This window comes from Hyla sarda, chromosome 2 (assembly GCF_029499605.1).
Source record: "Hyla sarda isolate aHylSar1 chromosome 2, aHylSar1.hap1, whole genome shotgun sequence".
Lineage (NCBI taxonomy): Eukaryota > Metazoa > Chordata > Amphibia > Anura > Hylidae > Hyla > Hyla sarda.
The window spans coordinates 444,479,127-444,493,191 of record NC_079190.1 but is presented as its reverse complement, the minus strand read 5'-3'; the positions used below and the strand labels follow the sequence as shown (position 1 = coordinate 444,493,191).

General features: G+C 46.6%; 1 protein-coding gene across 1 annotated transcript in view; it reads left to right on the top strand.

Annotated features, from left to right (window-relative positions):
• Window positions 1-14,065, top strand: part of CRYBG3 (crystallin beta-gamma domain containing 3) — a 204,293-nt gene that overhangs the window by 154,581 nt on the left and 35,647 nt on the right. Inside the window, exons 14-15 of the mRNA XM_056559317.1 lie at window positions 1,589-1,715; window positions 4,821-4,853. Of these exons, the coding sequence (XP_056415292.1) occupies window positions 1,589-1,715; window positions 4,821-4,853 (160 nt within the window). The remainder of the gene's footprint in view (window positions 1-1,588; window positions 1,716-4,820; window positions 4,854-14,065) is intronic.

Here is a 14,065-nt window from a genome sequence, read left to right as displayed (position 1 = left end):
GATAAATAGATACATATATATGAGAGAGAGATAGATGAATGAGCCTACACATAGAATATTCCCAAACCCAGGGGCATAACTATAGTGGGTGCAGAGGTAGCAGTTGCACCAGGGCCCTTGTGCCCAGGGGCACCTCTATAAGAAAACATCAGTATTATAATGGGCACATGGTAGACATGGAGCCCTGTGACAGATTTTGAATTGGGGCCGAGAAGCTCCAAGTTACATCTCTGCCCAAACTCCACTATAAACATGCATGTCCAAAACAATCAAGCATGCTTATGTCAATAGAAAAAATAATGTTATTCTCTAGTGCAAAGAGTTAAAGAGGTGTGAACAAAATCCTTGAGTGCTGAGGGCTGGAACACCTCCTCGGTCCCCCTTCTGCCCCAATGAATGATCTCGGAATTGAATGTAAAGTAATAGAAAGCATCAGTCCTATAGTCCTGCGAGTAGCAGTACTGATGTGAATTGGCAGCTAGTATCTAAACATTAATAAATACTCAATACCAAGTATCTCCCCCATTTTGTGTAAATATATCCCAATATATGTCATTTTTAGGCCTTAGAAAGCCTCCAGTGTTGTAGATAGTTATTCCCAGTTGATCTCTGTGTGGTTGAGTTTATAGAGGATTCCCTATTAATGAAGCTTGGCTAATTAGCGCTAGTAAAATTAACGGGACCTAATTGGAAAAGGAGATGCGCACGCTGGGAGATTAAACCGTGGAGCCGCCACAATTAAACACAACTTCTTAGGAAACCAGTGTAAATCGCTGTTATCTTGCCCTGTGGTCATGGAAGAAGCTTTGCTTGGATGCACTTCGGGTTCATGTTTAGACAAGCTAAAGCAAAAACTGTGACTGTGTATTGAATTCATTGATTTCTCCTTCACATACACAAAACTATTAAAGGGGTATTCTGGCTTTATACATCTTATCCCCTATCCAAAGGACAGGGGATAAGATGTATGGGCACTGCCTCTGAGACGTGATGTCACGGCCATGCCCCCTCCATTCATGTCTATGGGAGGGGGCGTGACGGCCGTCACGCCCCCTCCCATAGACATGAATGGTGGGGCCATGGCCGTGACGTCACGTCTCGGTCTCTGAGGCAGAGCCCAGCACAGAATGCCGGGGGCAGCACCGAAATCGTGGGATCATACTGTCCTTTGGATAGGGGATAAGATGTATAAAGCCGGAATACCCCTTTTAGAATCAAGTAAAATATGAAACAGTTACTGTGAATCCTTGTGTGATCTACAAAGCCGTGACCATGTGGCCTGGTATGGTGCACATGGAGTCCTGGTCAGTGACTGGTGCCACTGTAAACTGCTGCATAAAAACAATGCCGTATGACCGTATGTGTCCATCACGCCATGTGGAATTTGTAGAAAAATGGTGCGACATGCTCCAAAATGTTGAACCATAGACCTCCACGTCATCATACAGGCTCTCAGGGCCTAAAGCACCAACGTTTTGTGAAGAACGCTCTACAGAGATTAACTTTATTGGGGATAAAGAAATTGTCCTTCTTATTATTTATGTTATTATTATTAGTTTTTTTTTCTGATGGTGTTTTTTCGTCATAGGTGGGTGGCGTACCAGCAGAAGCATTTCTGTGGAGAACAATATATACTGGAAAAAGGCAGATACAAAACATATCTAGACTGGGGAGGCAGCAACAATACAATCTTGTCTATTAGACCAGTTCTTCTGGTGAGTTCCCTTTATTATTAGCAGTGTACACTGAATACAAACATCATACCCAAAGTGTCAAGACTGGAGTTAAAACCAGCTAAAATGCACACACATACATCTAGTGGGGGGCTCAAATGTGCTTAGAGCTTTTACAGTATAAGAGAGGTTCAATGGCATAACATAAGTAAAGCCTCCTGTAAGGGTTTAAAAGTAAAGGTGAGCGTCACAAGTTGAACATGTTTTCAGAAAGCCTCTCTAGAGCATCCATTTATATCAGCCATATTGAGCCATAACATCACAGTAGAAGTAGATATCCAAGAAGACAGGGGCGTAGCAGTCGCACTTGGTCCTGGTGCTTAAGGGGTCCCCAAAGCACATCTTCCCCATAAGAAAGCAGTATAATAATTGGCATATGGGGCCCTGTTGCAGATTTTGCACCAGGGCCCCGAAGCTTGTAGCCTCTGCAAGAAGAGACACATTTTTGTAAGCTTAGTAGAACTGTAGCCTATAGTTGCTTTTTTTTCTCAAAGTTTTATAAGTTCGGTATCACCAATTACATAACCAAATGCAAAGTAACTGCAAGACCACGATCATATGCAGTGTTTCACCTATTAGAAATCCGTCATAAAGACTAAGGGGGAATTGAGACTGAGATCTCATACACTGTCTGTGAAAGCCTTGTGGCATAAGATGTGGCAAATAATTAAGAGGCAAGACTCTTATTAAAATTAGGACATCTCTTGCACCAGACCTTGGTAGATTTGTGGCATAAATTATCCCAATTTTTGGCATAAGTTACAGCATGTTAAATCTGCCTGGCTGTGGGAGGCCACGGCCCCTCCGGCTATGCCCCATACATTTTTTGGGTGTAGACAGTGGAAAAAAAGGCACAATTTTTGTTGCGGTTGTATAATTTTATGATTGTGATTGTATCATTTTTGGTAAATTTTGAACCTTCTTTCTGTCTTTTTACCCCTTAAGGACGCAGCCCTTTTTCGCAATTATGACCACTTTATGGTCACTTTACGAATTTATAACGCGAAAACGCTTTTACCGAATATTCTGATTCTGAGAGAGTTTTTTCGTGACATATTCTACTTTATTTTGTTGGTAAATTTTTGGCGTTAATTGCATCCTTTTTTGGTGAAATCCCCAAATTTCATGAAAATTCTGAAAATTTTGCATTTTTCTAACTTTGAAGCTCTCTAATTGTAAGGAAAATGGATATTCCCAATAAATTTTATTTTTCTTCACAAATACAATATGTCCACTTTATGTTGGCATCATAAAATGGACATACTTTTGCTTTTTTTAAAAATTAGAGGGCTTCAAAGTAGAGCAGCAATTTTCAAAAATGTCATGAAAATTGCTAAATCTGAAGGGACAGATGTTACAGAACTACAACTCCCAGCATGCCTGGGCAGTCGAGGCATGCTGGGAGTTGTAGTTTTGCAACATCTGGAGGGCTACTGTTTGGGCACCACTGTAACAGTGGTCTCCAAACTGTGACCCTCCAGATGTTGCAAAACTACAACTCCCAGCATGCCCAGACAGCCTTTGGCTGTCTGGGCATGCTGGGAGTTGCAGTTTGGCCCACCTAGTGGTTGCCACAGTAAAGATCGATTTACTTTCACTTTCAATTCCCCCCCCCCCCCCCCCAATGTCGATTCCCTACCTGAGCAAAGATCCAGCAATCTCCAGCGAAGATCCTAGGTCCCCAGGCATCTTCTCCTGCAGGTACGGCCTCCATCTTCTTCCCGTAGCCCCTCGACATCCAGGGGCGGGCAGAATGGGGGTTGCCATGGCAACCCCCTGTCCTGCGCTACCATTGGTCAGAACTCCGTTCTGAGTAATGGCAGGGGATAGGAGGAGATCGCACCTTTGCGACCTCAATCCTATCCTTTAGGCTGATCGGGGCTGTTGCTGACAGCTCCGATCAGCCCTATTTTCCGGGTGATCGGGTCACCAGAGACCCGATCAGCCCGTAATTGGAGAAAATCGCATGTCTGAATTGACATGCGATTTTCTCCGATCGCCGACATGGGGGGCTATCAGGACCCCCCTGGGCGATGTGCCAGGGTGCCTGCTGAATGATTTCAGCAGGCATCCGGCTCCGGTCCCCAACCGGTTAGCGGTGGGGACCGGATTTCCCACGGGCATATGGATACGCCCTCGGTCCTTAAGGACTCGGAATGCAGGGTGTATGCATACGCCCTGTGTCCTGAAGAGGTTAATTTATTAGTCAAGCTTATCAAGGTTGTGTGCTGTGTTTGTGCCATGCTCGGCACTTTTTCATATTGTCAAGCGTAGTGGGTGTGGTCTGCATGCTACTGATGGCAACTTTAAAAGTTGCAGTTTTTTTTTTTTATAGGAAACCTATACCCCATTTTTTATTTAAAACAAAAGTTATGAAGTGGTGCGTGACTTTCTGTAAGTAAGTTGAAGAGTAGTAGAAAAGTCAGTGACAAAAAAGAAATAAAAATAAAATAAAAGTTTAAAGTGGTACTCCACTGGAGCCGACACCGGCTGCTTGTGATGTAGTAGCCCCATCCCCTCATGATGTCATGCCCGCCCCCTCACACCCCTCCCATAGACTTGCATTGAGGGGGTGGGACATCATGAGGCGTGGGACTATGACGTCATGAGCTCCCGGCGACGGCTCCAGCATTTGGAACAGTTTGTTCCAAACGCTGAGCAGCGGAGTGCCCCTTTAAGTATAAACTGTGGGAGAAGGGCACCCAAATGCTCTTTGGGAAAACCAGGAAAAGTAGAAAATAAATAACTCCGTAATGGATACACCTGGCTACTGCTATATACGTGAGCTGGTTCTATACCGATATCATGGAGTGGATGCTGGATGTGTGTTGTGCCTGGGCTGCATATACGTACAATTGGTGGTGTTCAACGTTTCAATAGACAAGTCCAAAGAAAATAAATAACTGTTTGTCGTCTCTGTGTTAAATTTTTATGGTGTCTATTAATTTAGTTGGGGGTAAAAAAAAGTATATTCTAAGTTCACTAATATTACATGCTGGATGGTTACTATATATACTGTGTGTGTATATAATATAATAGAACAGTCTTGTCCAAAAACATACTGAGATAAGGTTCATTCATTTCCAGGAACCACTCGGACGGAATGACATGAAACATTTGGTAAGTTATATTTTCTCATTTTCTCTCATAAAAATAAATAAATTCATAAATTAAATAAATATTTGAAGCATTGAGTGTTAAAGTATGAAGGGTTTAGTCTCTGCTCACATTAGTGTTGATCTCATATATAACAAAATTAGTCATCATTAGAAATCAATCAAAATACCTGACTTTTTTTTTTTTTGCTTGATATTCAGAATACCATTACTTCTTTATTCTAAATATTACTTCTTTATTCTAACCCCTTTATTTTCTAATATTTAAGAAGTAAGAAAATCATGCATTTGCACCAATATCTTCAGGCTGTGCTCCACATGTGATCTAAATAATACTAAGTAAACTGTGTCCATTGTGGTAAATGGCACAGCAGGATTAAATGAACTTTTCTTGCCTAAGGCTTGGTTTCCAAGTAGGTTTTTGGAAAGCTGCAATGGTAGTTATGCCAAAGTGGAAACACAGCCTAATAAAATTTAAAGGGGTTACTCGCCTAAGATCCCGGTCTTTTCAAAGGTGATCACTGGGTCTCAAACTACTGTAACCCCCAGGTGGTTAGCTGTTATTGCTGGAGAAGCAGGCAATGCTTCAACATTTTACTGTGGATTTTACTTTGGGGAAAAGTACTACAGAAAAGTCCATGGATGACTAGGTAACACGTAGTCAAAGCACGTTCTCTATAGCAAAAGCTGTTGCTTTCTGCTCTAATAGAGGGGATCCCATGTGTAGTCTTCTCTTGATAATGTCTGCATGCCCTAGTAGGAGTCCCCAATATGGAATTAAAATGTTTATACTAGACAGTCCTAAAACCATTACGCTTAACATGGTGATGCATGTGAATAATATTATATGTATGACAGTTTGGGTGGGGATTAGCAATCCTACTGCAGATAGGACAAGAGGGGGGAGGCTCCTGCTTCAGCCAGTTGTCTTATAGCCAGACACAGGATAGTGAAGAGAATGGGCATGGATGATCTCCCAGGACAAAATTAAAAAGTTTCTGTTCCTTTAAAGAGACTTAGGTCCCTGGGTCCATGTTCAGAAGTCCAGCACTCAGGCTATAATTCAAGCCTAACAGGCTAGAAGAGGGCATGGTGAGCATAACTGTAAGCTGTCACGTCATGCCCCATTCAATCTTCTTTTTTAGCTCTATGCAACATACGCATATAGCTGAAGAGAACAGCATTGAAATGCTGTTATCCTGACCTGTCAGGTCCTGGGGCTGGTGTGTAAGGCCTCGGGGACCTGGGAGGTTCTCTTTAATATGATAAATATACATTTTATACATCAATTTTGAATTGTTTGCAGTGGTCTAGAGAGAAGAATAAAATGATAAAATATATGTTTTTACACCCATGTGTGGTTGGTGCTGATGAATGTTGCAACACGCTGTCCGTGACGCCAGGATAGCGTTAACCACCATGCTCCAAGGATTACACAGTTATCCTGAGCCAAGCACTGGGGACAATAATCACCACAATGCAGGGTTATGGAAAACTATATTTTACTCCATTGATACAGGAACCGTTCACACAGTAGTGTAAAGTTCACAGAAGTTGTCTGCAGGGATCACAGTTGCATCAGGGCACTATGGGGAAGATTTACCAAAACCTGTCCAGAGGAAAAGTCGACCAGTTGCCCATAGCAACCAATCATCTTGCTTCTTTCATTTTTAACAAGGCCTATGCAAAATGAAAGAAGCAATCTGATTGGTTGCTATGGGCAACTGGGCAACTTTTCCTTTGTTTTGAATAATCTCCCCCTATGTGACTTGTAGTCCTTGCTGATAAAGTAGCTTCTTGATTGCTTAAAATGGTTTAAACTGGACTGTCTTGAATTATGTACCTTCTAGGAGACTTGGGAGCTGACACCCACTAGCTTTGGGCTATGATCACACTTTCGGAATGTCTGCAGGGAAAATCAGACTTTCTGTAAAGAGTTTGGGAAGTCTGTACAGGAATGCATTCAATGCAGTTGTTACGCCGAGCGCTCCGGGTCCCCGCTCCTCCCCGGAGCGCTCGCTACACTTCCCTCACTGCAGCGCCCCGGTCGGTTCCACGGACCCGGGGCGCTGCGTTACCACCTCCGGCCGGGATGCGATTCGCGATGCGGGTAGCGCCCGCTCGCGATGCGCACCCCGGCTCCCGTACCTTACTCGCTCCCCGTCAGTTCTGTCCCGGCGCGCGCGGCCCCGCTCCCTAGGGCGCGCGCGCGCCGGGTCTTTGCGATTTAAAGGGCCACTGCACCGCTGATTGGTGCAGTGGTTCCAATTAGTGTTTACACCTGTGCACTTCCCTATATCACCTCACTTCCCCTTCACTCCCTCGCCGGATCTTGTTGCCCTAGTGCCAGTGAAAGCGTTCCTTGTGTGTTCCTTGCCTGTGATTCCAGACCTTCTGCCGTTGCCCCTGACTACGATCCTTGCTGCCTGCCCCGACCTTCTGCTACGTCCGACCTTGCTTCTGTCTACTCCCTTGTACCGCGCCTATCTTCAGCAGCCAGAGAGGTTGAGCCGTTGCTAGGGGATACGACCTGGTCACTACCGCCGCAGCAAGACCATCCCGCTTTGCGGCGGGCTCTGGTGAAAACCAGTAGTGACTTAGAACCGATCCTCTAGCACGGTCCACGCCAATCCCTCTCTGGCACAGAGGATCCACTACCTGCCAGCCGGCATCGTGACAGTAGATCCGGCCATGGATCCCGCTGAAGTTCCTCTGCCAGTTGTCGCTGACCTCACCACGGTGGTCGCCCAGCAGTCACAACAGATTGCGCAACAAGGCCAACAGCTGTCTCAACTGACTGTTATGCTACAACAGTTACTACCACAGCTCCAGCAATCATCTCCTCCGCCAGCTCCTGTACCTCCTCCGCAGCGAGTGGCCGCTTCTGGAATACGACTATCCTTGCCGGATAAATTTGATGGGGACTCTAAGTTTTGCCGTGGCTTTCTTTCCCAATGTTCATTACACTTGGAGATGATGTCGGACCAGTTCCCCACTGAAAGGTCTAAGGTGGCTTTCGTAGTCAGCCTGCTGTCTGGAAAAGCCCTGGCTTGGGCCACACCGCTCTGGGACCGCAATGACCCCGTCACTGCCTCTGTACACTCCTTCTTCTCGGAAATTCGAAGTGTCTTTGAGGAACCTGCCCGAGCCTCTTCTGCTGAGACTGCCCTGTTGAACCTGGTCCAGGGTAATTCTTCCGTTGGCGAGTATGCCGTACAGTTCCGTACCCTTGCTTCAGAATTATCCTGGAATAATGAGGCACTCTGCGCGACCTTTAAAAAAGGCCTATCCAGCAACATTAAAGATGTTCTGGCCGCACGAGAAATCCCTGCTAACCTACATGAACTCATCCATCTTGCCACTCGCATTGACATGCGTTTTTCCGAACGGCGTCAGGAGCTCCGCCAGGATATGGACTCTGTTCGCACGAGGCGTTTCTTCTCCCCGGCTCCTCTCTCCTCTGGTCCCCTGCAATCTGTTCCTGTGCCTCCCGCCGTGGAGGCTATGCAGGTCGACCGGTCTCGCCTGACACCCCAAGAGAGGACACGACGCCGCATGGAGAATCTCTGCCTGTACTGTGCTAGTACCGAACACTTCCTGAAGGATTGTCCTATCCGTCCTCCCCGCCTGGAAAGACGTCCGCTGACTCCGCACAAAAGTGAGACAGTCCTTGATGTCTACTCTGCTTCTCCACGTCTTACTGTGCCTGTGCGGATGTCTGCCTCTGCCTTCTCCTTCTCTGCTGTGGCCTTCTTGGACTCTGGATCTGCAGGAAATTTCATCTTAGCCTCTCTCGTCAACAGGTTCAACATCCCGGTGACCAGTCTCGCCAGACCCCTCTACATCAATTGTGTAAACAATGAAAGATTGGACTGTACTATACGTTTCCGCACGGAGCCCCTTCTAATGTGCATCGGATCTCATCACGAGAGGATTGAACTGTTGGTCCTCCCCAATTGCACTTCTGAAATCCTTCTTGGACTTCCCTGGCTTCAACTCCATTCCCCAATCCTGGATTGGTCCACTGGGGAGATCAAGAGTTGGGGGCCCTCTTGTTCCAAGGACTGCTTAAAACCGGTTCCCAGTAAACCTTGCCGTGTCCCTGTGCTTCCTCATGTAACCGGTCTCCCTAAGGCCTATATGGACTTTGCGGACGTTTTTTGCAAAAAACAAGCTGAGACTCTACCTCCTCACAGGCCTTATGATTGTCCCATTGACCTCCTCCCGGGCACTACTCCACCCCGGGGCAGAATCTATCCTCTGTCCGTCCCAGAGACTCTTGCCATGTCTGAATACGTCCAAGAAAATTTAAAAAAGGGCTTTATCCGTAAATCCTCCTCTCCTGCCGGAGCCGGATTTTTCTTTGTGTCCAAAAAAGATGGCTCTCTACGTCCTTGCATTGACTACCGCGGTCTTAATAAAATCACGGTTAAGAACCGCTACCCCCTACCCCTCATCTCTGAACTCTTTGATCGTCTCCAAGGTGCCCATATTTTTACCAAACTGGACTTAAGAGGTGCTTATAATCTCATCCGCATCAGAGAGGGGGATGAATGGAAAACGGCATTTAACACCAGAGATGGACACTTTGAGTATCTGGTCATGCCCTTTGGTCTATGCAACGCCCCTGCCGTCTTCCAAGACTTTGTTAATGAAATTTTTCGTGATCTACTATACTCCTGTGTTGTTGTATATCTGGACGATATCCTGATTTTTTCTGCCAATCTTGAAGAACACCGCCAGCATGTCCGTATGGTTCTTCAGAGACTTCGTGATAATCAACTCTATGCCAAAATAGAGAAATGTCTGTTTGAATGCCAATCTCTTCCTTTTCTAGGATACTTGGTCTCTGGCCAGGGACTACAAATGGACCCAGATAAACTCTCTGCCGTCTTAGATTGGCCACGCCCCTCCGGACTCCGTGCCATCCAACGTTTTTTGGGGTTCGCCAATTATTACAGGCAATTTATTCCACATTTTTCTACCATTGTGGCTCCTATTGTGGCTTTAACAAAAAAAAATGCCGATCCCAAGTCTTGGCCTCCTCAAGCGGAAGACGCCTTTAAACGACTCAAGTCTGCCTTTTCTTCGGCTCCCGTGCTCTCCAGACCTGACCCATCTAAACCCTTCCTATTGGAGGTTGATGCCTCCTCAGTGGGAGCTGGAGCTGTCCTTCTACAAAAAAACTCTTCCGGGCATGCTGTTACTTGTGGTTTTTTTTCCAGGACCTTCTCTCCGGCGGAGAGGAACTACTCCATCGGGGATCGAGAGCTTCTAGCCATTAAATTAGCACTTGAGGAATGGAGGCATCTGCTGGAGGGATCAAGATTTCCAGTTATTATTTACACCGATCACAAGAACCTCTCCTACCTCCAGTCTGCCCAACGGCTGAATCCTCGTCAGGCCAGGTGGTCTCTGTTCTTTGCCCGATTTAATTTTGAAATTCACTTTCGGCCTGCTGATAAAAACATTAGGGCCGATGCTCTCTCTCGTTCCTCAGATGCCTCTGAAATTGAACTCTCTCCTCAACACATCATTCCTCCTGACTGCCTGATTTCCACTTCTCCAGCCTCCATCAGGCAAACTCCTCCAGGAAAGACCTTTGTTTCTCCACGCCAACGCCTTGGGATCCTCAAATGGGGTCACTCCTCCCATCTCGCAGGTCATGCGGGCATCAAGAAATCTGTGCAACTCATCTCTCGCTTCTATTGGTGGCCGACTCTAGAGACTGATGTGGTGGACTTTGTGCGAGCCTGCACTATCTGTGCCCGGGATAAGACTCCTCGCCAGAAGCCCGCTGGTTTTCTTCATCCTCTACCTGTCCCCGAACAACCTTGGTCTCTGATTGGTATGGATTTTATTACTGACTTACCCCCATCCCATGGCAACACTGTTATTTGGGTGGTCGTTGATCGATTCTCCAAAATGGCACATTTCATCCCTCTTCCTGGTCTTCCTTCAGCGCCTCAGTTGGCTAAACAATTTTTTGTACACATTTTTCGTCTTCACGGGTTGCCTACACAGATCGTCTCGGATAGAGGCGTCCAATTTGTGTCTAAATTCTGGAGGGCTCTCTGTAAACAACTCAAGATTAAATTAAATTTTTCTTCTGCATACCATCCTCAATCCAATGGACAAGTAGAGAGAATTAACCAGATTTTGGGTGACTATTTACGACATTTTGTTTCCTCCCGCCAGGATGACTGGGCAGATCTTCTACCTTGGGCCGAATTCTCGTATAATTTCAGAATCTCTGAATCTTCCTCCAAATCTCCGTTTTTCGTGGTGTACGGCCGTCACCCTCTTCCCCCCCTCCCTACCCCCTTGCCCTCTGGTCTGCCCGCTGTGGATGAAATTTCTCGTGATCTTTCCACCATATGGAAAGAGACCCAAAATTCTCTCTTACAGGCTTCTTCTCGCATGAAGAGATTCGCAGATAAGAAAAGAAGAGCTCCTCCCATTTTTTCCCCTGGAGACAAGGTATGGCTCTCCGCTAAATATGTCCGTTTCCGTGTCCCGAGCTATAAGTTGGGACCACGCTATCTTGGTCCTTTTAAAGTTTTGTGTCAAATTAATCCTGTCTCTTACAAACTTCTTCTTCCTCCTTCTCTTCGTATCCCTAATGCCTTTCACGTCTCTCTTCTTAAACCTCTCATCCTCAACCGTTTTTCTCCTAAATCTGTTCCTCCCACTCCTGTTTCCGGCTCCTCGGACATCTTCTCTGTCAAAGAGATTTTGGCCTCTAAAAAGGTCAGGGGAAGAACTTTTTTTTTAGTGGATTGGGAGGGTTGTGGTCCAGAAGAGAGGTCCTGGGAACCTGAGGACAATATCCTGGACAAAAGTCTGATCCTCAGGTTCTCAGGCCCCAAGAAGAGGGGGAGACCCAAGGGGGGGGGTACTGTTACGCCGAGCGCTCCGGGTCCCCGCTCCTCCCCGGAGCGCTCGCTACACTTCCCTCACTGCAGCGCCCCGGTCGGTTCCACGGACCCGGGGCGCTGCGTTACCACCTCCGGCCGGGATGCGATTCGCGATGCGGGTAGCGCCCGCTCGCGATGCGCACCCCGGCTCCCGTACCTTACTCGCTCCCCGTCAGTTCTGTCCCGGCGCGCGCGGCCCCGCTCCCTAGGGCGCGCGCGCGCCGGGTCTTTGCGATTTAAAGGGCCACTGCACCGCTGATTGGTGCAGTGGTTCCAATTAGTGTTTACACCTGTGCACTTCCCTATATCACCTCACTTCCCCTTCACTCCCTCGCCGGATCTTGTTGCCCTAGTGCCAGTGAAAGCGTTCCTTGTGTGTTCCTTGCCTGTGATTCCAGACCTTCTGCCGTTGCCCCTGACTACGATCCTTGCTGCCTGCCCCGACCTTCTGCTACGTCCGACCTTGCTTCTGTCTACTCCCTTGTACCGCGCCTATCTTCAGCAGCCAGAGAGGTTGAGCCGTTGCTAGGGGATACGACCTGGTCACTACCGCCGCAGCAAGACCATCCCGCTTTGCGGCGGGCTCTGGTGAAAACCAGTAGTGACTTAGAACCGATCCTCTAGCACGGTCCACGCCAATCCCTCTCTGGCACAGAGGATCCACTACCTGCCAGCCGGCATCGTGACAGCAGTGTCCGCACAAAGTGTGAACAGGTTCATTCTTTGTGTGGACAAAGGAAAACGGAATTTCCGTCCGTGTTCACTGCGCAGCAGAATCCTGTTGAAATCAACGGGACTAGGCTGCTATGAAATCTTCAGCAGAATTCCAATGTGAAATTCTGGCTGGACATTCCGCATGTGTGAACATGGCCTTACTCTTCACCTAGGAATCCTGTAGTAGGGCTAACCACCAGACCGGACCTATTTGGAACTTGACTTGCCTAAACTTGAATTGGACTGTACAAGGTCTGATCAGCTGGATCCTAGGAAGGTTGCTGTCGCTCTGGAATATTTTAGTACTGCAACTGGATCTTCTTGGGCCTGTGGTGAGGTACAGGTCTACAGCAGAGGTCTAATGGTCACCTCCACTCTCTTCTCAACTCTCTCCATGACTGAACTAACTCCACCCTGTCAAGCAGACTTTGGGGAGGCAGGGCCACAGCTCTGGTTGGCTAGAAGCAAGCATGTGATCCCTTAAGCATCCTCCTGCACAAACAGGTTAACCCCTTAGGACATAGCATTATATAAGTGCATTGACAATATAATACAATACATTAAATCATACATTAAACCTGGGTAGTGGGCCCGGAGCAGACACGCTATGTGACCTCCTTCTGACTGGACAGGAGGACAGGTGTGTTCCGCACAGGGACACCACACTTGTGCAGTCAGAGTGGTGGGAAGACTTTCCATAATGTATGATTTATGCTTCTATTTACTGAACGTAACAGGTTGGTCATTAAATGTGGATATGCAGGGCCTGGTTCTGCCCCTATTTACCATATATTGGGGTATATATTGTTGTCTGGAATCTTCTCTTTACAAAGTATTTGCTTTGCAAATATTAACTTTTAGATACAATAGCATGTATGCGTGTTGGCTCAAGAAGTTGATTGTCTTGTTTGAGACTTGTTTTTTAAAGCTTATAATAATAATCCAACTAGACATACAAGAAATAAACAGATTGAAGATGGATAAACTGTGTGTTATCTGGGTACGATCTCTATGTACCTCTGGTACAAAATAACATCACATTGTCCTTCTTAAATTACTTTCCTCGTATATCATTGCTCTGTATGCCTGTTTTTTGCATGGCTTTATAAAGTTTTTAGTAATTTGAATTACATCTTAAAAATCAATTATCCCTGTCCTCCTAATACATTGCTTCCCCTACCGATATTGTCTGATATCTCTTTGTTTTCTGATATCTCTTTGGGTGGCAGCCATTTTGTTAGCGCAACCAATGTTAATAAAAGTTAGATCACTATGCAGGAGTAAGAACTAGTGCAAACAAGAATTCTATGTGCAACTCCTGGTTTTGATGCCCTACTTCGGTATTACCATCACCTGTGCTCTTATCTGCTTGGCAGACGAAGCCCAGGAGAAACCCCAACTAGGGGGATGGTAGCTGTGAACTGGCTGGGTCTTGGTCACAGGCTCAAGTGGTTCCGCTGGTGCTACCACATTTCTTAGAGATTATGCAAAGTGTGGGGGGCATACTGATGGTGTAGATTTTGCAGGGGAAATTCCTGGTAAAGATGTCAGGCATGGTGATATTTGGGATGATGAGTGATGTGTG